The 23,653-nt window shown below is 39.2% G+C and overlaps 1 protein-coding gene across 2 annotated transcripts in view; it reads right to left on the reverse strand.

Moving 5' to 3' along the window:
• Positions 1 to 1,091: 1,091 nt before the first annotated feature.
• The window catches only part of DCLK1 (doublecortin like kinase 1), a 222,883-nt gene continuing 200,321 nt past the window's right edge, over positions 1,092 to 23,653 (reverse strand). Inside the window, exons 16-18 of one of the 2 annotated variants that reach the window (XM_042868304.1) lie at positions 17,301 to 17,414; positions 11,572 to 11,645; positions 2,153 to 2,288 (exon numbers count right to left, since the gene is read on the reverse strand). In XM_042868304.1, the coding sequence (XP_042724238.1) occupies positions 2,231 to 2,288; positions 11,572 to 11,645; positions 17,301 to 17,414 (246 nt within the window). In that variant the 3' untranslated portion in view covers positions 2,153 to 2,230. Of the gene's footprint in view, positions 2,289 to 11,571; positions 11,646 to 17,300; positions 17,415 to 23,653 lie in introns of both variants that reach the window. The other variant, XM_042868303.1, reaches the window with a different exon arrangement.

The following is a 23,653-nucleotide window of genomic DNA, read 5'->3' on the forward strand; positions in this document are numbered from 1 at the left end:
TCTATTAAACTTAATAATCTTGAGTTTGGTGTCTGATGTGAGCTCCTGCCAATGGTTCCTTCTACAGTCAAAGAAGTGAGATCAATAGATGTATCAAAACATGAGTCCTTCCTAAAATGTGTGCCACAAGAGATGAGATGAATCAAACCTGAAAATGCTCATTTCTGTACTACCAAGAAAGTCAGGAAATCTAACTTAGACTAAATGTCTCACTTCTAGTTTAACACTGGCTGAAGCTAATTGCTGTGTATGAAATATTTGTACTATTTGTGTGAAAATTCACAAGATGAAAATCCTATATTCAAAATCTTCAAAGCTTTTAATATATAAATTTTTTTATGACTGAAACAATGAAAGATGCATTTTAAAAGATGGGGAACAATTCCAGTGTTTCTTAAAATGTGGTTCACCTGATACTTCCATCTAGAAACGCAGTAGAACATTACACCAGATTCAACAAGGTGCAGGTACACATTCAGTGCCACAACTGCTTGTAGTGATAGCTCCATGGGCAAACACAACTCAGAACAGAAACTGCACTGTGGGCAACTTGCCCTGTTCCTCCAAACTTTATTTATACTTCCCAGCAAGATCAGCAAAGTCTGCACATCTTTTTGGGCAGCATACTGATATTTCCATTTGTATGATACTAAATACAAAGAGACAATGAAAGAGAGAAAAAAGAGGGGGGAAGACAGAGAAAACCACATTTTTATGACTTTTTAAAACACCATGACAAAATTTTGTATTTAGATGGGAAAGCATCAAATATTGTTGATTTTATATGGGTAAAAAGTGAAAGTATAACTTTAATAACATTATCTTTCATTTTAGAATAGGATTCTGGAAGCTGCATTTTCTATTCTAGTGAAATTTTGAATTTTGAGTGAATTTATAATCACTTTTTTCCTTTCAAATTACAACATTTGAAGCAAAAGTCTACAAAGTACAATATCTCTGTGGAATTCAACTTTACAATAATGGTTAAAGAAAATGCCGCAATGATTGTTGAGGTTTTAACAAACCAAAAATATGTATATTCTGTGTAAATGCCCATTTTATTGAATATTACAAATAGAAATGTGAGTTATTTTTAGTTTCTCCACTCTAAGACAAAAACTTTCACTAATACAGGTTAGGCTTTACATATATATTAAATGACTTTATTTTCCCCAATTCAGAAATACTCCAGCTGTTTTAAGGGTAATTCTCAATTTTAATATTTAAATTTCACCACAGTATTAGCTGTGGCTATCTATGGGATAACCAGGTCATGCTGAATGGAAGGATGTCTGTACATTTTTGAAACAGGACCTTCTCAACTACATCACTACTTACTTTACATGACAGAACGTGTTCTCAAGCCACTTCCCAAGACTCTGCATTGTCACTGGCAAAAAACGATAGGGAAGCAACCCTCCGTGGCCATCATCATGTCATCTGCTGTAAACTCTAAGGCTGCCCTAAACTTAATTTCCCAACTTAAACTTAAACTTAATTTTGATTCCTGCTTAAACTTAATTTTGATCCTGCATGATATCCTCCAACAACAGTCATTTTCTACGGAAGCATAATGCAAGTTTAGAATGAGCTGCTGTGGAAGATACTATTTGTTTCACTATATTTTTGTTTTTAAAGCCCGTATTTGTAGCCCCTAAGCGATAGTGTGTTTGGTACTATTTTGGCCCAAAGCTAGCAAGGAACTTTAGGGTACTATAAAAGGTATGTGCGTATAAAAGCAAAAAAGCCAGAATAAAGCCCTAATGTGGGCTGTCAAGATTTAAGTTGATTCTTTACTCAGAGGGTTAACATGTGCTAAAATTACATACTGCAGTTCCTAACTTCACTGATGAAAACATTCACTGCTTCTATCTTGAAATAAAAAAAGCAAAATAGCCTTAACCCTTTGAGGATAATATTAGCAGCAAGTTACAATCTAAACAGAGAACAAGTATTTCAATTAATTAGGAAATAATTCTTACAAAGGTTCTGTAAGCACCTTTTTCTATTCCACTGTCTCAGCGGTTAGTGCTGGACAGATTGGATGTGATCACCTCACACGGGTCTGAAGGATTTTCAGGGTCTCAAAGGGTTAAAGCCAAGACTTGAGTAAAAGTGTTTTATTAAAAGGGTGAGTTAGGTGAGCGAACAGTCTCGGATGAACTTGGTGAATAGTCTTCCGATTCGGAGTTGAGTTCAGGTGGAGCCTGCTGTGCCTTGTAACGTCCCCTCACATCCTGGTTGCGTCTTCGTCGGAAAACCTGCCTCTCCTTATCAAGAGCGGTGGTCTGGCAGGGGCATAAAATGAGAATAAATGAAATTAGGCTGTGTGTGAAATGCAAAGCTAATGAAAACCATGAGTTTTTATGTGGCCCGCAAATACCAGGGATAATAAGTGTTCAGACCAAATTAAACCTGTTCTGTTTCAGTCAAGTCTGAAAGGTTTAGCCCACAACATGGCTAAACACTTTAAAAAGTGCATTTCCCAAACCTTAAGAGGTAGTCTGACATCATCAAGCAGATACAGTACCATATATATGGATGCCATATGTTCTACTTCTGGATGCTATTAATTTCATATTTTAGTAGATTCAAGTTTCAAGCCAAATACCAACTGACCTTCCCCCCACCCTTCTCTAAGTATAAATCTATTTCTATAGGTGAGGCAGAGATGTATGTTTGTCTTTGATTTGACCTAATGAAGGTTGATACACACTCACCCATGTTCAAGTCAGTGCAATTGGCTATCAGAGATGGATTGGGATGAAGTTGTCAGACAAGAGAGGAAAAACAAACACTGAGGGGAGCTAGCCCAGCTCTTTCACACCTCCTCATGCTACTCAATGGATGTTCTTAGGAAGAACGCTGAAGAGCTCTGGTGGAAGAATCCATTTAGCCTGTTTATCCTGCCTCCTCCCGTTAACCAGGATCTATCAAATTAAATAGTCATCAGACTTTCTCAAGAATTCAAATATGAATGGGGAGATCCAGAAAAAGAGGAGGCAGAATGTTTGTTTGATAGGCTCTAATTTTTGGTTAGTTTCTGCCACTTGTTGAGAGTGTGGTTCTTAATACAATTGCTGTAGCTTCAAATCACATCCCTTCTGCTTTGTCTGTCACAATCACAAGGTGAAGCTGCAACCCAGTAAGGGCAGTCCAAGCCTGGCCAATGATTTCAAACTAGGGGTGTTTTTGTTTTCTGTTTTCCTGAAGTCACTAATACAAGTTCAACAGGATGGCCTTGATTCAGCAAGAGCGTTTTGACACACAGTTAACTGCTTTCTGAGGCAGGGCTATCTTCTTGAAACATGGCCCATGTTTTTGGGGAAAAAGGTAAAAAAAGGGAAAAGGCAGATGAGATTACCCACAAAACACAAATGGTCATTTGGTAATTACACTGGAGGAAAGGATAATGTTGAGAATTGAATAGGTTTAACTCCTTGTAAATTCTCTTCCCTAGCATGAAAATTTCAGTCTAAAAGAATGTAACCAAAAGGTTATTCTGCTTTGAAGGATTTATTGTTTTCTCTTGAGATATACATGACTGATTTCTCTAGAAAATGTACCAGTTATACTTTGGGCCTCATAGGGGAGCAGAGATGCATTTCTAGCCAATATACTCTTAAAATCAAAATGAAAAAGAAATCCATCATACAGGTGCAGAATAGCATTATAGCCATCCATGCTCTAAAATAATGCAATCAGCATTCAATAATGATGTAATAGAGACAGAAAGATGGACGAGAGTACAGAACTACTAGAGCAAATGGATTTAGTTAGGCTAAATTGCTGAACTATTTCTGAGTCCAGAACCTACACAGCACTACTTTAAGGGGGTAAAATAGTTACCTTTCCTAAGTTCATCCCTCTATTTTAAATAATTGCTAAAAAATGCAACACTTACAATCTGCTGAAAATTTCTTTGTTTACTGCTAATCTCTTGGATAAGAGCACTCATTAGTATTTTCAATGTCTTTAATTTTTCTCGGCCTTGAACCAATTCAGTTTTTGATTATTTTTTTAATGTGAAACAGCAGAATACCTAGATCATTTACACACAGTGAATATACCACATACTGTGTGAAAATTGAAAAGAATGGCATATATTACCATTCTATAAAATACAGATTTCCATTTAAAAGATTTTTTTATGCTTACAGGAAATAAGCATTTATTTAAAGTTTAAGCCACATCACATCATGCTGCGGTAACGGATACTCTCCTCCAAGAAGGTTAAACATTTCTGGTCAAATAAATAGAAAATAGTTGTATTGAATTCAAAATTTAGTTTTAAAGTCTGGTATAGGAGAATGGTAAATGTATATGTAAAAAGTGAAAGCATTTGAAATTAGAAGTAATTAGAACTAATTAAAATTAGAATAAAGTTACAGAAAAGTGAATACTCTTGAATAAAAGGTTCTTTTTAAAGTTTAGCCTGGGATGTTTCTTTTTTTTTTTTAAAGGACACAATCATTAAACTGCAAAACTAGTTAGACAATTAAATACCAAGACATTATTTTAAAGATGTCTTCAAAAGTAAAACCCAAGATGCTGCTTTTCTGCTATCGTTAAGGAAGCTTTGGAGGCTATTTGTCTAAATATATGTAAAGGCACTTCTTTCCTCAATAACCAAAAGCAAGTGAAAATCCCTGATCGTTCCATCTAATCCAGCACCTATATGCTACAGTTTGTAGTACCAAGCATTTCTGATTGGTTAACTCTTCAGAAATTCCCTGTGATATTTTTGAGACAACATTTTTCTTCACATTTTTACCAGAAGTCTTACCCTGAATGGGTTCTGACTGGCCTTTATCCAGAAGGCCATCCATACCTGCAGACTCCGTGGCATTATGTGTTCCCTCTCCTGGTATGCGAGACATTCAGAGCCTTCCTCACCCAACAAGCTTATCAAATAAAGATGTATGAGGTCACTGAGCCAAAGAAGGGACTATTGATCAGGTGAAAGCAAAACTAAGTAGACCATATTCTAACATTTAGGGTTTCTAACATTTAGGGTTTCACACGTCAGAACCACAGAACAGGGTCAGTCCTGGACATGCACAGAGCAGTCACTGTTCCCTCTGGACTTGCAAGATAGGGCTTGTTCCACCCAATGTTATGGTGACATTTTGCACTTCTGGCATTTGTTACGCTACCATACTGTATAGCATTCGGCATTTGGCACAAAGGTGGTTTTTCATCTGATGATGTCAGTTACTTTTTGCCTCTGAAAACTTTAAAATATGAAAGATCAGTGCATTGCAATGCAGGGAAGATACAATATACGATGGCGTACTGACTGCATGCGTTTTATAATGCAGCTCTCACCTCCTGTACCCTGTTGTCCATGTGGCACATTCAAAAAATCAACATTTTCACTATTATTGCTATTTTTGTAACAAAGACCTCTTATATGTATTGCCTTGATTTAAATGATTTATTATTTCATATACTATTCACTGTTGGATGGCTCGCCAGGGCATGAATTGGTCCATTACGGATTTTCAGGGCATTTCTTCTTTAAGCTCCTCTTTCAATAAATAATAAGAGGATCTGAAGTGCACTTATGCTTCACAGGGTTGCGAAGCCCAGATTTTCATTATCACATTTTGACATTTTTTCTCCCAGCTTGAGGTGAGAGAGTGAGAACTTTGAGCGCTATATGATAGTAATGGCAACTAAAATGTTAGTGTAGTGTTCTTATTTGAGCTATGCAGCTGTCCTCTTACAATCCATATGAGGAAATGTAGAGCTTCTTATCCAGGAGCAGATAAGTGGATTGCCTTTAATAGTTTGGTGCTGATGGGTCTGAAGCACTTCATTAAGCACTAATGTATTTTGCATCAACATTTAGTAATCCTGACACCCAGTACCAAATGGTTAACAGGCTATTTTCCTTTTTTTTTCTTTTCTTTTCTTTTTTTTTTTTTTAATGCATTTTATTTGAAGTAAAATGGTGTTATTTTAAAATCATCGCTACTCTCATCTAAATACTGTGGGACAGCTAGTGCTTTTCCAGGATTTTACCATTGGGAGCACCTTTTTCCTGACCTCTAACTCAAGATGTTGCAGGACTCCCGAGCCATGCAAATTCTTTTCTTCTTGGAAAAGGTTGAAGTCCGTGTTTATGGACAGACATTCAAAAACGGCATCTGCTTTGATATACGTGTGGGATTTGCAGAGGAAGGCACCTTATTTTAGTTGCGGGATGATATTTTCTGTCAGATCAGTAATTACTGAAGCAACTGCTTTTTATGGATGCAAGCAGTGATTGTTTTTCTTTTCACTTGTCTTAATTTACTGCTGGCCACCAAATATAGATATACATTCATTTCATTAATAAAAGAACATTATTGTTGCATTTTGCCTCTTAGCCCATACATTATTCATAAAGGCTAGGAGACGGAACTGGGGATGCAGCTGTTCATGCATTAATCTGAGAACCATTCCCTTCACTTGCTTTCATTCTGCACGAACATATTTGCAATTTGTCTGCAATTTTTGTGATGCTTTGTTAGCGAGTGAAATTAAATGGACATATGTATTGCAACATTGGTCTTTATCTTCCAGTGCATTCTTCTACACACACGTAGGTGTGTGCATGTATTTAAATGTTCACGTCTGGATAATTTTAGCCTATTTCCTTGAGCTTTTGGCTAGTGACCTCCATATACTGAGATATGTAACGGCAGATTTCCCTGCTGTAAAAATGACCATTAAGTGATAGCAGCAACTTTTACAATGCAAGGGCACAAGGCCACGCCAGGCAGCCTTTCAGTATGCCTTTTTTCTATTGTTTTCCATTGGCTTCTTGGTTATATATATATACATATATATATATATATATATATATATATGTATATACATCCATACATGTACGATAGATTCATGATTCCAGACACTTCTTGGAGAGTGCTTCAAACTTCGCAATGCACCTCAGTCCAGGAGTGAAAGACGCATTTATTTGTAGCCCCTCAGGCACAAGCCATAACTAAGTCAAGTTACATGGTGATTTGGAGACGTGCAAATGACCACATCGAGGGGACAAATCCGTCGAGTGGATTTGAACTTAAACCTCCAAATGCAAAAGGCCGGTGCTTCAGTGCACCATGTAACCTCTGGCATGGAATTTTGCTTACATGAAAAGAAAAAAGAAAGAAAACCAAATCAATTTGATGTATGCTTCTTACTGTAGTGGTGAGTGAATACCATGATAAGTATCCCACACATATAACTGCTGAATTCATATTGCTATATTTAAGTTCGTGTTTACTCTTTGACATTCCCCCTTTTTGGAGACACAATTCCTCAGCTGGTTTCAATTACACGTGGAAGAGACCTAGGGCCAAGTTGTTTGCATGGGTGAATTTTATTTCTAGTTTGTAAATCAGTTGTGGTTTTCTTAGTCACAGATCAGGAGAAGAGCTTTTAAAGGAGTTTAGATGTTTGTCTGTTTTCACTAGTATTAAGTTTACAGAGGGTTTTACTGCATTAAAAATGGCACTTTAGAGACAGCAAGCCTAATCCCAACTACTCTGCCCACTGTCAAGACATTTGCTTTTAACTTTTGACTTGAAAGTGTATTGTATCCACTCGAGACAGGTGTAAGTAACTTGACAGATGCAAAGTATCTGGAATTAGGAACCAAGAACAGACTGGAATGAGGGATTTTCAAACGAGCTACTCAGATACTTTTCAAAATGGGACAGTGAGAACTGTATTTTAAAAATCCAGTATTTTATGAATTCACATCTACAGGATTGATGGCTTCATTACACACAGAATGTAACCGGTCTCCTTGCTACTGTCATTACATGGATAAAATAATTAATGACTTTCCCATACTTTGACTTTCCTGAGTTTTATTTTGCTCTCTTAGGTTTTATATAGTGTATGTGGATATATTAAAAATAATATATAAAAATCTTTTATATACTCACATTTTATACTAATATTTCACATTAGGTACACCCGCACTGGTGTTCCCTTGATATTTACAAGCAGTCCAGACGAGGCAGAAAATTTAGGTCATTTTATCAGTAACAGATTAAAACATTAATATTCCGACATAAACCTGAACTGATAAGGAAACACAGGCAGGGTGAAAGAAAATGTTGGTGAGTTATTCAAAGTATGGCCTTCAAAATGCTGCCACTGGTAGGAACTGGTAAGGCAGCTGAAGAAGGCTGTGTTCAGGACGCTGCAACACCTGGGGCTAAGGGGAAGTAAGGCTTGAAATACTTTCACCTTTAACATTCTAGTTTAGACACAAAAAGGCCAAAAAGTCTGAGCTACATGAAGTGTTAAAAGTCTCTGTTAAGTAGATTTTAAAGAAAAGTTCCTCGTAAGAAAGGAAATTTAGATATTTCAAAAGGACAATCAGGTGCCATACTTTCCATGTGGATTTTTTGTAGGCACTGTTGCTAAATTCCAACAGAAGGAAAATTATCAAAGTTAAATGCATGGCTTGTAATCCTTTTACAAAGTGATCTATTAGCAAATGGGCGGACTTGAAAGGAAAAAAAGAAATCCCAAACATAATTCCTCTGCTCAGAGATGAGAAGGGAGTAATAAATACTTGATGTCTTTGACTTTACATTGGTAATTTGGGATGAATGAACACAGGAATGCAGCACCGGCATTAGCCAACACCCCAAAGCTGCCTTTCCTGGCTATCAAGAATAAACACCTCAGCCTATTCTATCATCTTTGAGTCTGAATGATTTTACTGATTTGGCCCTTATATTTTTTGTGTTCTTTGTATTGAAAGGTTTTCTAGGTGTATCATACTGGCTACAACTACTATTGGCCACAGTGTTTGTTAAACTTAAGTACCTTCAGAAAGTCCCATCACTTAAAAACACTTGAACATTTTGCCTTCCTGACAGGGAATAAAGCAGGATGTAAAACAAGCAGTTTGGAATATTAGGATTTAGAGGCACTTTGAATAGGAAAAAGTCTTTTAAGCTGAGAAAGGAAAAGGTTTTCTGGTTGACTGAAGGAGGAAAGAGTGCCTTTTAAAAACATATTTTAGAAGACTTGCTAGGAACTAGGGATGATCAAAGGAGTGGGAAAGAAATGAATATTTTAATACTAACAAAGGAAGAATTACATTTTCCTCGGACCTGCTTTCATTTTTCTCCATACTTGTGAATTCAGGTTAATTTTCACGGGCCTGTGACAAATTAACTGTTTTATAGATGGGAGTTGATGAACCTTTCATATGCTCTACATTTGTGCTTGCAGTTACCCCTAAAAAGTAAACAATTGTTAAACCAAAATGGTTTTATTTATACTACAATGCTGGTCACTACAGCAGTTGCTGGTTTCTTGGAGATGAAAAGGAACAGATACAGAACAGGGCTTGTTCCGAGCTACTCCTGTCATAGCATTTCCTAATTATGCCTATGAGCCCTGCTCTCCCAATTTGGCTTTGCACACTAGGTGCACTGTTTAGAAAGCACTAATTATAAACATTGTTGTTACTGCCCCCAGCTGGAAAACAGAGCAGTTTATGTATGAATAAGGGAGATTATCGCCCATCTGCTCCAGCCCATTATTCAGGGATATGTCAGTTTGCATGCTGATGGCAGCCATTACTACTGCTTTAGTCAAATGGCTTTATATTTTCTTAATACATATATAAGCATTTATTTATTTACCACGTTGCAGAATCGGAGTCTTTTCCCTTTACCTCCCAAACATACATATGGTTTGTTTCAAAATCTGGGCCAAGCAATTAAACTGAGTCAAGGCCAATCTGAGAAGAGACTTCCCCACTTCTGGTTCTCTGCTTCCCCTGGAGATGGATCTTTAAGAAGTTTTTTTCTTTTCTTTTCTTTTTTTCTCTTCTTTTTTGAGGGGTGTTTAAAGTAGCAAAGCAAGAAAATAAAAGGATTTTATCCTTTTAAGCTGATCATAGCAGCAGTTAACCTCTTGGAGGACAGATCAGTGATAAAGCTGCTGTGTTTTCCTCTGTTTTACAGAGGAGGCATTAAATCCGCAGCTGTCTAACAAAGTCCTGCTTGACACAGAACGCCATCCTTCCTTAGGAAGAGGAAAGTACTCCCAATACTCTCACCAATACCTATCTAGAGAAGGGCACTCAGGACCCCTTCTGCAGGGAAAACCCACACTGTGCAGCTGCTGTGCTGCTGCCTCCTCTGTCTGCTGCTACAGGACGAGAGGCAGCAAAGCGTGATGCCAAGGGACAAACAGACAAAGCATGATTTTGCTATTTATGTTTTGCAGGTTGCTGTAGGTTTATGGCCATGAACACAAGTGCCATGGGTTAGAATTACAGGCACTGCTATATGCTTGGAGGGGAAACATTTCTCAGTTCCTGCTAGCCCAAATTTAACTGATGGATAGGAACTACTTTTCCACTTCTTGGTTGAAAAGTAGGATTTTCTTTCTTTCCCCAGAACATCCATATCACAATCTCCTTAATCCTCAGTGTGTGCTCAGGGAACTGCTAGGTTTGAAGGAAACCGTGCTGCAGTCCAACCGACCCATGCAGGCAGTGAAATGATCCGAGGGCGGGATTCTGCCGCACTGGGAACACTCGCAGCGACCGTCTCTGCTGTTTCTCAAATGTGGTTGATTCGCTGTTTTTTTCCCCGAATACCTCACAGATGAGTCTTTAAAGGCAGCATTAGAAAACACAAGAAACTTATAAAAATCTCGTTAGCTATCAAAACCCAGCTCTTGTGAGTAATAACGAGGAAAGAAGCCAGCGAATAACCACTGGATGGGAACGGCAGAGCTCTGATTGATGGAGGAGGTGTGGGCCTGGGGTGGGCTATGGGAACAGGACCCTCCTCGCCCCGCTCCAGCACAGCCCCCCACCCCGAGCCCCCCGTCCCCATTCAGGATAAGCCAGCTCACACAACCCTGGCACAGTTACACAATGAGGAAAAATATATTCGGAAGACTCATGCAATATTTAAAAAAAAAAAAAAAACAAAACAAAAAAAACAACTCAAAGAAAAAGAAATAGGCATCGGAAAGGTTTTAAAAAACAAAATAGAAAGAATGCATCATTAGAAACACAAGCTTACCAGCACATACAATGCATTGTATTTCATTGAACTTGGGAGAGTTTCTAAGTGCTCTGCTCTGTAAATGCATTGTTCCATCTAAGGTAAGATTTGTGTTCGGTGGGTTTAAAATGACAGTATATAGCCCCACGTCTCCGTGGGGAAGGAGGAGGATATATGCTGAGAGCCTGTTGCTGCTCCTGGTGCTTAGAAGTGGGGAAGCAGATGCAATAGGGGTGCACACTTCAGCATATCGGGGTTGTCTATATACACTGTCCTTTTAACTAGGAGGGAATTGGTACTGAGCATGTGCAATGGAGAGAAAGCTGGCGATGTGGGTGTGAGGGATGGGTGAGGAGAGGGAATGAGGGGGTGTGGCATCTCAATCAGGATTCAAACGAAACCGATAAAGCAGCATATGGACCGGAGAACAAATCAAAAAGCATGTTTATCCACTGGAGGAACTGGTGAATGGAGACTGCCAGCACGTTGCCATGGAAACACTGACTGTGGGAGCTGCACCAGCGCATACCTTATCCAATACATTCCTGGTTGTTGGTAGTAGTCCAAAGACCCTGATCTCTTGATGGTAAACCCGTGGTCCAGCTGAGCAGAGAGAAATGGGGCAACTCAGTGGATCAGCATTAGGCTAAAGAACTCAGACTCCAGAGCAAGCGTCCCTGCTTAGTGTAACAGTTACTGCGTTCAGAAGGCACTTAGCTAACATCCTACAGCTAGCGCTAGAAAGAGAAAGAAAAAAGTAAAGAAAGAAAAGGAAAAAACACTAACTCTAGAGCCTGTCCTCCTAAATCAGAAGCCAATTTATTCAGGCTAAAACGGAGTTTGCAAAATAGGTTACTTAATGCATAATGCACTCATGTAAAAGTCTGACCAATATCTCGTTACCTCTGAAGACAGAAGTGCCCCTTTCAAGTTGCACATAACAGTAATGGAAAATTATCTTTTGCAATTAAATGGAGTGGCTTAATAATTTACAAAAATGCAGTGCAACCATCACAGGGAGCGGGCTAGACAGACTGCACCAGGCTTAAATTAGAGTGCTTCATAATCATGGAATGTGCAAAGATGAAAAGAATCAGGTTTTGATACCCCATCAATCACAGTAATTCATTTCTAAAAATGCGTTAACCTTGGAGAGGGCTCCTCGGAGCCATGAGTAGCATTGTTTGTCATTCCAGCTTGCACCTCATGCTCAAAAAGATAACAGTACGGAACTATTAGGTTCAAAATTGCACCAATTAAAGTCAAAATGGAAATGAACTTAACGTCGTGTCCAGAAAAGTGTGATTCTGATATTATTTTGGGAGTAGAGATCTCTGAAGTTTGGTTTATCGCTAGCAGAATAACGTGCATGGGAACAAAGAAAAGAGGCTGTTTTCTCTGACCCTCCTGTGCTGCACGGCATTCGACCGAAGCATCATTTAGCAGAGTTAAACAGGATTTTAGGGGAAATGTGTTGAGAGAGACGCTGCCCACTTTGAAACAAGGAGCTGCGATGCTTTTCATGTTTTGCCCCATGAAGAGAAAAGGTCATTTTGTGCTCCCCTAAGAGCGTGGCATGTATTTCCACGCTGGTAACAGTTTCTGATTCTAAATTCAGGAAAGCAGTTTGACACATTTCTCGTTACCAACTCCTCAAAGGGTAGCAAGGAGATATTGGTAATTTTTTCTTGATGACTATATTGCGAATGTTGAATTTGATAATTAAATCCTTTTTGTTAAAACAATGCCTGTTTCATCTTATTTAGAATGAGTTAAAGGACGTTTCCTGTTTAAAAACATCAGAACCCTGTAGCTGCGGTTTATTTTCTGTCTGCTTACCTACGCTGGTCTGCTATTGCCATCTACTGGCTGCATGGCATACTGCCTACAGAATGCACAAAAAGGACTTGGCTTGAAAAGCAGATCTAAATGACCGCTCTAAAATCCAATGGCTAAAAAGATAGGCGAGACCGGGGGAGTTAGCTGTCTGGGAAGAGCTCGAACAGTTTAGTCAGTGTGGAAATTATTCCAGAGGGAAAAAAAACCAAAAAACAAAACAGTGATACAGAACGAGCCCAAAACAACACAAACAAACAATAGGAAGTGACATTCAAGTCACAGGTTCATCTCTAAGCCAAGCAAAACTAACAGGCCGGACTTGGCTTCTCTTCCACATCAGCCAAGAAATCCCCCTGCTAAGAATGCCATCTGCAAGGTTTCATTTTGCTTGATGCTCAGCAGCAGGCACAGCACTGACCCACTGCTGCCCTCCCCTCGGCAGATGCAAGAGCCCTGGGTTGGCTGAGAGCTGCACCGACTTCCCAGACAGCTCTTTTCTGTCCTACTCCATTCCTTTGAGTCTCCAGATGGAATTTATTCCCATTGCCAAGACAGAGACCTCAAACAACCTTAACGTCACATTATCAGTAATTTTTTCCTCTGCCTTAATGATGGCCAAAATACAAGCACAGAAGTGACAACATACAGGCAAAGCTTTAACAGTTCAGACAGGAACACAAACTGAACGAAGCTTAGTTAATATACAGAGTTAATGGCACACCTCTAGATTGTAGAAGTGCTCTTAAAAAATAATTTTGGCTCTCTACTGCTTTAGACACCTCCATTAAAACCGAGAGTGTCCAGTCACAGGATATTGCTTGGGAAATGTGGGATAACATCCTTGGTGAATTGAACAAGCAATTTTATCCTCAATTTTCTAAAAGGCTATTTAGTAAAGGCCCATTTTTACATTTTTACCACTGTGTCTTTATAAACACCGTCATAGATCTACAAAAGACTATTCCTATTGGAAAGCTGTAGGAGAAACCTGATCCTGCAATCCTTTTGGCACACAATTGGTGGTAACGTGGTAGTTCTGACACAGACCAAAGGGGAGCACGCCTGGCAGCCTGTATTCCACACTGACCAGACGTTAATGCTTACAGCAAGAATAGGGTAACTATAGTGATCTTTCTCCCATACACCCTCCCATCAGCAAGCAGTGGTTTTCAGGGATTTGTTAACTATATTGCTGTTCTGAAAGCTGGCTTTCCAATTAAAATTTTGCTGGCAAAGCTATGTTGGTTTAAGGGATTTTTTTCCCCAACTGGCATAGTTATGCTGGCAGAACTTTTAATGATTAATGTATGAACAGAAAAAATCTTTTTGCCTGTGTAGTTAATTTTGTTTGAGAAATCATCTCCTGTTCCACCAGCAGAGGAACTTTGCTAGACATGCACAGCACGTTCATCCTGGTAGTGTCCACCCTGACAAATCCTTTCAAATGGGGAAAAGCTTAAAGTCTGGACATGTGTGAGAAGTTGATGAGACTGCCCTGAGCACTCAGAGATAACTTTTACTGAGGATTACTATATCAACAGGGCAAACATAAACCTGAGCAAAAGGAGGCCATACAATGTACTTGGATGCTGCTGAAGAAAGCAGTAACCAGAGTATATGTATGTAAAACACATATGGCTTCACTTTCTCTTCAGAAAGCTGACCACAAACAGATCCTTACGAGTATAATTTCCATATCAGATCAATATGAACTTAGTTTTCATGTTCGAGTTTTAATTGGTGCATGTGATAAATACTGCTTGAGATCTCTGAGGTGTGTTACTTCTTAACACAAAGGAAAACAAGCTTTGTATGTAGCATTATATCAGTGTGAGGTCAAATTTAGAGCTAAGTACCACAGATTAGCTATCTCTGTACACAAATAGAGGTATAAAAACTCAAAATAATGCTAACACTTGTAACTGTTCGGTAATCTATGTAAATATATGCACATATTAACACATTTTCACAAACACACAGACACAGATGTGTTACATAATATATAGATTGCCTCTATATATTATATACACAAGCACTCTCTTGAAAAGTTACAATAAACATATAGGCAGGCACAATAAAACAATATTTTTGTAGAAAATATACTTAGTGAAAGTTTTTAGAGCTGAACAGTATGTTGCAGCATCTGTATATGCTTGAAAATTCAAAATGTAGAGGAGGCTTAGTTAATAAGATTTACTTTCATGATATTTGATATTGCACAGTTAAAAGGTAGATTCCCAAATGTAAAGCCCTAGTGACATGCATGTCAAATGTGTATTACATACATTTTCAAACAACAGAAACAGCAATTAAAGGTTTTGTTGTTTTGCTTTTGCCTAACTAATTGAATTAGCTTTGTAGAAAATAAATGTGATTTATTCTTATAATCATCTAGCTTTTCTTCACTAACAAAACACTAAAAAGGTCTGCCCTTCCCCATCTCTTCCAAAATTTTAGAAAGTAGTTGACACAACCTAATCAAACCACATTCTGTATTTGGTAAAAATACTCAAAATATTTCTGCTTTATAGGCCAAGCTGCAGGATTCATCATGCTAGAGTATCATGTTCACCCATAGAGATGATGACTTAAAATAATTTGTTAAATTTCCAAACGCTAAAAAAGAAATAAAAGCCATTAAAATATAAATTAGCAAACACTATTTTTCTGATTTATAATGCTTTGCAGTGGAAAGATTCACTACAGTGCGTTTTGCATTACTCAGCTATCAAACTGCTGTAAACAATTCCTTAGCAGAGCAATTGGGGCAAAGAAACAAAATAAAAGACGATTGTGGGGCAACTAAACAAATAAAGTAGGCGACAAATGGATGAGGACAGAGGCATCGTTTCTTGCTTCTAAGCTTTGAAGTCATTAGCATGGAGGGTCTGAGCAGTAATTCTCATGGACAAGCGTGCTGGCAGTCCATTCGAAAGGAACAAGGTTTCAGCTAGTCTATACAGAACATACCTGCAGTTCAGATGAGCAATGGGTATGTGATGTTTTAGTTGTGGGAGAGCTGTTGCAGTATTATTGCTTAAAAATGAAAATAATAATAATAAAAAAGCTGACTATGTTAGCTGATGACCGAGAAAATCCAAGAAAAGCATGAGGAACAACTTGCTTCCATGTTGAGGAAATTTAGGGTTGGAAAGAGTAAAGAAAAATATGAGAGAGGCACAGCTTGAAATTTTAAGTACTTATACCAAGTAACTTTGAGAGAGTACCCATTCTGCTGTACAAACAGTTCACACCTGTGAGCCAGATTGCATGCGCTAAACTAAGTTTACTTCATGCTGATTTAACTCACCACTGGAGGGGCTGAGCTGAGAAACATGAAAGTGGAAACAGTACAAGAAAGTGTACATGTGCACTCACACCACCTGCAATTCATGGAAGCTGGGAATGAACACTGAGTAATTTGATATGGGAATGGTTATGCTTAATGTGTCACTTATTTTTAGTGACCGTTTGGAGCATTGACATTGCCATGAGTAATAAAGAAAAGCTTACAAACACAGGCAGATGTATCAAAAAATGTAAAGGATGTGCACTATTTAATGGTATTAGTATGAATAATCTTATAAAACACTGAATATATTCTGTGTGCATATATCTCTAATGCACATGTTTATCTCTAGACAAAAAATACAAACATATGTGATGTATGCTATGCTGAGGATGCCATCAAAACTTCAGTAAAGCTGGGCAAATGTTTGGTCAGCTTAGCTTCAGAAGCTCCAAAACATTATAACCTGGAACATCCAAACTGCAGCTGCAGTGTGTGACAGAAGGCAGCAAGGAGCTCTATTAACTCTCTATCCAATTATGTCCTTCTGTCTGGAGGGAAGCAGCCTGCAATCTGCATGTAGTTTTGGCATGGAACAGTACTGTGTTGATGCTCAGCTAAATATGCAGTGGCTAGACTAGAATCAACTCCAAAGGTAGCATTTTTCAGCAAGAAGTGAGTCATTATAGCTCTCTTTGATGTCTTCAAAGAAGAGAAGCTAAGGTTGCCATATGGGTTCGCTGTTACAGTTTTGAAGTAATTTCCATTCATTGTAAAGTGCTGCTGTCCTGCTACAACTTCTGTGCTGCCTCAATCCATGTGATGATTCTGCTGCCAAGTAAAATGCCATGGTCCCATAGTTCAAATACTGAATCTACATGCATCAATGTTAGGTACAACAACCTTCTGACAAAATGTGAAAGTGTGCATACTGTTGTATCTCCTAGGGCTATTAAATAACAATGTGACTCACAAGGAGAATCAGTGGCAGAATACCAAATTATGTTTATATTAATAGTTAGAGCTACCTAAACTGATCCTCTCTGGTTTCTTTTGGTGGCATGCCCTAAACACACACAGTCTTGAGGGCACATATTTAAGTGTTTCAGCTGTGTATTTCAGATGCTTACTGCTATGACAGAAACTCCAGCTGCTGTGCTGTTCGGTTTAGGGCCTGTGTTGAAATGCTTCTTTATCTTCCCAGCTACTGATAGCTGATGTTCGTTCTCTGGAAGGCCATCATCCTGTGAAGAAACAAAGTAAAACAAAACTTCAGAGAGAAAAGGCAAAATAAAGGAATTGTCAGGTGATTCTGACAGCACCTCCCAATACAGAAAAGAAATGTTATAAAACTATTGAGTCAGCCATTGTCTCAGATCAATGTATTTACAGGATGAGCATCCTATTATGTAACAAACCAGCCTGTCTCTTCTTTACAAAACATCTTTCTCACAAGCTTTAGGTTAATCTAATTAATAATGATCATTAAATATTTTATTATTCTTTCTACTAGGCTTTGACTACCACTGACTGGTTACTCGTGGGCGCATCAAAGCATGATAAGCTCAGGCCTGTTCATTCTTCTGTTTACTCCTCAAATGTTTAAAGATAGTGAACTTAAACACAGGAAGAACCCAAGAGATTACAGAAACCAGAAGTTTCTGGCTTGGTGGGACACAAAGAAAGATTTCTTAATGCCCTGTGAAACATCAAGCTCAGAAGTGCTGTGTTTTGACTTAAATTCAGTCTTTTGATACATGAAAAGAAGGAAAAAATTCTGTAACCATGTGAAGGGAAGATTTTAAATCTTGAGAGAGCTTGATATCGGCACGCACTGGGGATTTGTCAAAATCTAACCTCAGACAAGGAACATTAGGAAAAATTTCTCACAGAAACAGTGGTGAGGCATTGGAACAGACTGCCCAGGGAGGTGATGGAGTTATTGGTCCTGGAAAACTTCAAGAAACGTGGAGATGTGGCACTGAAGGACATGGTTAGTGGGCAATACTGGTGGGAGGTGGACAGATGGCATAGGTGATCTTAGAGGTCTTTCCCAACCTTAATGATTCTGTGATTCTATGATTTCCAGAAGCCCTGTGAAATACCAAGTTCAGGAGTGATTTGACTAAATTCTACCTCTTAATACAAGAAAAAAAGGAAGATTTACTGTAGCAATGTGAGGGGAAGACTTTAAATCTTGAGAAAGTTTGATACAAGCATGCACCAGTTATTTGTCAAAATCTAGCCTGAGACAAGGCACTTTCTAAGCTCTGCCTATGTCATCCCCAGCCAGCCACAGCCTAAGTGCACGTGGGAATTATTTTAGCAGCCATCAAGGTGATGTGCTGAGGGACTGTGGGTTGGGTGAGAGCTCCAGCTGTGGCTCAGTGAGCCCCAGGGAGAGGCAGTACAGGCAGAGTGGAAACTAAGACATGCCCTAGCTCAGGCCTGTGGTGCAAGTGAGGCCAGGCCTTCATGAACATCAGGATGTACCACTGAGGCATGACCCATACCATGGGTCGGTTTAGGGCATCTAGTAGGCATCTTCCTGCACAGGCAGAAAAGTGGGGCAGGGCTGAAGCCAGCTGTGGTGGCCTTGTTTTCCTTGCCAAAACACACATTTTATCAACTTGAGCAAAAATGAGGGAAAAGTGAGCAGAGGGCTACAGGGCCAAGCTGAGGCTGCCATGTTCTGCTGCCGTGTGCATCAGCTGCGTGAGGGACCTAGCCCAGAAGCTGGGCACCATGCTCCTAGACGACAGCTGAGAGCTCCTGCTCCTGGAATACCCATCTGCTGTCCTCCACATGGAAGCACAACCCTAGAAAAAAGAAAGGAGTCTGCAGTTTGCCCAAGTCAGCAGGTTGAATTGAAGCCCAAAGAAGGAGCTTTTTAGAAATGGCAGACGAGGCCTGTGTGACTGATTGAGCAGGGAAGAGGCAACCAGCAGGAGTGGCAGCTGAAAAAGCCATGGCTGATGAGAATTCCAGGAAGCAGAATAAGGATTTCAGGCAACAATATGCAGAATATGCAGGATATCAGGTGTCTGCCCATCCATGGATCTGATACCCATCCATGGATCTGATATCCCTCCACTACTGCTTCATATATGCAGCTATCAGCAGCTTAGAAAATTCTTGTAAGTCCACTTAAAGTGCAATTCTACCAACGTACATAGAAATGAGAGACAAGATCAGAACACAGAGAGATTTCAGACTTCTTTTTTCTGCCTCTACAGTGACTCTGAGCACTCTTAAAGAGTTACACAATCACTGCAGTAAATCACCATCCCTGCAAGCACATGGGAACTTTAGGGAGGTTGGTTTGCGTTTGTAATTTATTTAGTTTGGGGAGTTTGTGTTTAGAGATCCCTCACTCACCTCTTAACAAAATGTTTCAGCTGGAGAAATATGGTCAAGTGCACACAGCTGCAAAACAAAACAATGCAACCCAGTAGCTGATAATTGTCCAGCACTGGGGAGTTTTGGCTTGGTGCATATGAGCCCTAAAAATAACCTGCTTTCCACCGACCTTGCCTTTCCCAGAAGAAAGCCTATAAAGTGATCTTTTTTTCATTGGAGGGAAAAGAAAAAATCATTCTCTTGGCTTTCTGGACAATGAAAGCCTGCCAAGGTTTCATGTTGTCTTGTCAAAAGCCTAAATTACAGTGAAGACAACAGTTACCAAGACTGGGGTAATATTTTATTTGTGAAGCACCACACCCACTGTTCCAGTGGCAACGAGTCAGAGATACATACTCTGGGATCCAGTTTTCAGAAGAAAACTTCAGCTCAGTTTAAGAGATAGCATAGGTATGCACAGGAATTATTCTACCATTATTAAATTGTTCAGTTAATGCAGGTGTCACCCAATGTCTACCAGAGATCTTTTTTTATTCCAAAGCACTTTGTAAACAAGCTAGTATATATTAGCTGGCTCCCGGAGTCACTTCAGCCAGCAATAATATAATGGATAGATATTGAGCGTGAGAGATGACAGCTGTTTAACTACGTATAAAAAAAAGCTGCTCTGCAGTTTCAAAAGGCAGAAATTAAGAAAAAGCAACCAAATAACACATCAGATTCAGAGAATCAGCAGAGTGAATTGTAGAACTAGAGAACAGGCTAAACATTCCTGACTAGAATTTCATCAGGTTGCTGTGATGGGAAGGATGCCAGCCCCCAGGGAGGTTAGCAGTGCTCCTTCCTCTGTCTTAACCTCCAGCTACATGAACTACTTATTGTAGTGGATTAGGACCACAGAATTTCATCTTAGCTGTAGCAGTCAGGACAAGAGCTTTTAAAGATGACTTGTGATTTTTGGTGCTCAGTTCTGGGAACTTCAAAGGGTTGTGAATTTTTGAGAATGTGGAACTGCTGATGATCTGAAAGAAGTGTTGTCCTGAGAAGCTGAGCAGCCAAAATCCTCTGGCAGCTTCTAAAGTCTGGTCCAGAATTTGAGTTTTCACCTGGATGCTCTTAACTGCCTGGGTTCTTCAGATTATTTTTTTCATCAGACAATGCAAAATCTCTATTTGCAAGAATTAAGAAAATAAATAAAAAAAACCAAATGGACTATATTGGCATCATTTGAGTCATTAACAAACATTCTTACCGTATTTGCACTGTTTTATATGCAGGAGACACTGTCACCCAAAGAAAAAAAAGAAAAGACTAAACAGTGTTCAGGACTCCCATTGCCCGACACACTCAGATGCATTTCTCAAGCTGGTCACAAGAGGTTTTCTTTCCAGGTCTGAATGCATCAGATGAAGAGGTCATTATATAAATAAAAGCAGAAAAGTAGAGCAAATAAAAGTGCAGGAAAAGCTTTTTGACTCTGTTTCCTTCAAGGATTGCAAGGAGATTTTTCTCCGGTTAGTGCCCTAGGATGTGACCAAAAGGTACAGCAGCTGCTGAATAAGAAACAGCATTTTAAATAAAATTTCTTACAAATGTTAAGCTTGTTACTATTTACTGCTTGGTTATTCATTTCTTTTACATTGAAATCTCTAAGGCAGACGTGGTTAAGGATACATACAAAGGCTACAGTTTCTCTAATTCTTTTTAGGCTGTTGTGGCCATCTTCCTCCTCCAGTAACAGCACACACATTTTATATTGATTATTTTAACAGAGAAGGGCTTACAGAATTCAGTCCATACCTTTCATATTCAGCGCTCAATATTCAGTGTACAAAATAAATTAGAAAATATTTAGACATCAAAAACAGAGTAGGTGTGTCCCATAACTTGCCACTGCTGTACTGCAGGTTATATAGTGTTACCAGTGTTTAAAACATCAGATCTCAAGCTTCCAGCCACCCTTACAATTCTTAGGTTTTGCACAGAATTCCATCAGGTAAAAGAAAGAGCTGGAGTCCCAGTACGGGAAGTATAAACTGATGGATTTGTTTCCAGGTCTCAGTGTACTGCATTTGAGAGACAAATTCAAACAAACTAAATTGAGGGGGCAAAGAACTGCTGCTGAATTGCATTTTGAATTCAAGATCTCCATCTGTGGCAGTGGCAAGGAGCCAACATCTTTTCAGGTTTTGTTTTTTTGAATTGAAAACAGCTGGGATATTATTGACATAGGAACTGCTTAGCTGGACTGACACTGACCATAAAAAGTTTTGCAGTTTCCAAGAGGATTCCTGCTATTTTTATAGCAAAAACTGAAACTGAAATGAGTGTTGGCTCCTATTGAAACTGTCAAAGTACATTCCAGGAATCTCAGCAATTTACCAAGTAATCACATAGTAAGCAGCTATAAAGTGGAACGGTTATTTACAATCTACAAAATGCTTTTATACGGTGTAAGCAGTTAGAACACTTCTATCAAAGGTTTGATCAAAGAGAGAAAAGGTTTCTTGGAATTGTCAAAGAAAACATATGCCTGCTTTTCAATCCAGTTGCTCTATACAGTGCTTTATTTGCAACTTTACCTCTGTGTGAAGAGAACCAAAATAAGAAAAGGAAAAATAAAGTCCTTAAAGAACTATTTCAACAGGTTAACTAGGGAAGTTTTATGTGTTAGATGGAAACTCCAGGTGCCTTTTGCCCTCTGGAAAGGAGACAATATTGTAAGAATGTTGCAGAAAATTGCCCAGGCAATTAGGACACATGCATGACAGGTAGGCTGTGTGATGCCCACAACTGGCCAAGAGATGGTACTGGAATGAGAGGCTGGATGTGACACCAGTATATCCTTCTGCCTCTGCATGCAAGAAGCCTTCCCTTGCCACATACTTCTCAGACCCTCTGAGGGAAGTGTCCTTTTTCATAAAAGCATTTAAGCACCTGTTTCAACTCAGTCATGTTTTTAATTCTCCTGAAGCGAACTAGGACTTTAATGCCATCTATGTAGTTAATTTTATTCCTAACACTAAGCATTTCCATGTGGCATGCACTGAAATAGGAGCAACCTTCGGAATGTGCTCAAACACTTTCCAGAACTGGTCCCAGTGCTAGCCCTTTTCCTTCTAGAAAAATTTATCTGCAGAATACATATGAGAATTCAAAAGAAGTTTTGATCTGTGTCACCAGCTATCATGAGTGAAGACAAAATATTGACTCATCTCAGTTACTAAGAGCAACACTTGGACAGAAGAAACCTCTTGTAAGTTGGACAGAACTATCCTAGAATACCTGCTTCAGTTACTGGTGGATGGAACAGCTACAGGGTTTGATTGCAAAGAATCAGCATAAAACATATCATGTGCAGCAGAGCAAAACCAAAGGTGATTGAGACTATCCAGCTTCCAGTTCTACGTGCCCTCCTTATACATAGTATTTCATGATTAGTGCACCAAAATCACTGTTCACAAAAAAACACAGTTAAGGAAGGCAAGTAGAACTTGAATTTTCCTTGGTATATCTTTCAGTTTCTGCCAACCAAGTACTTAAGAGCTTTGTGACCCAGAAATTTTATCCAGACAGCAGCATTTAACAAGCACCAATGGGATCACCTTCCAAAAATGTATCAACCTCTCTTTTGAATCCATTTATACTTGGTCTCCAAGGCACCTCTGGCAAAGGGATCCACATGTAACTCACTGCACAGAAACCCAGGAATTCATCAGGATGCTTTGGTAGTGAGAACGTGGGGTTGGCTACAGGAGCTCTGCAGTTCTGGAAGACTTCAGCCACTTGTTCCTTACCCTTCTTCCCAGTCCCCCTTGCTGAAACCATTAGGAAGCACAGGAAGCACACCATCATCTGCACACCACAGTCACAAAAAATGGCACTTCTTGATGCACCTTGCTGAAATCACTTCCTAAGATACACTGTTGTATAACTGAAGCAAAAACAGAAACAAAAACAAAGCATCTGGAGAGAGCACAAAGCTCACAAAAAGGAAAATTGGTGGCCAGATCCTCATGTTGTATAAATAAAAGACTCTTCAATAGCCTCAGCAGAAGTATGCAGACTGACGCAGCGGGTGACCTGGCCTCTCTGCAGGTTCTGACCACCTCCCGTCTCTTCC

Source organism: Lagopus leucura, unplaced genomic scaffold (assembly GCF_019238085.1).
Source record: "Lagopus leucura isolate 7727_CA_CO unplaced genomic scaffold, USGS_WTPT01 Super-Scaffold_100001, whole genome shotgun sequence".
Classification (NCBI taxonomy): domain Eukaryota; kingdom Metazoa; phylum Chordata; class Aves; order Galliformes; family Phasianidae; genus Lagopus; species Lagopus leucura.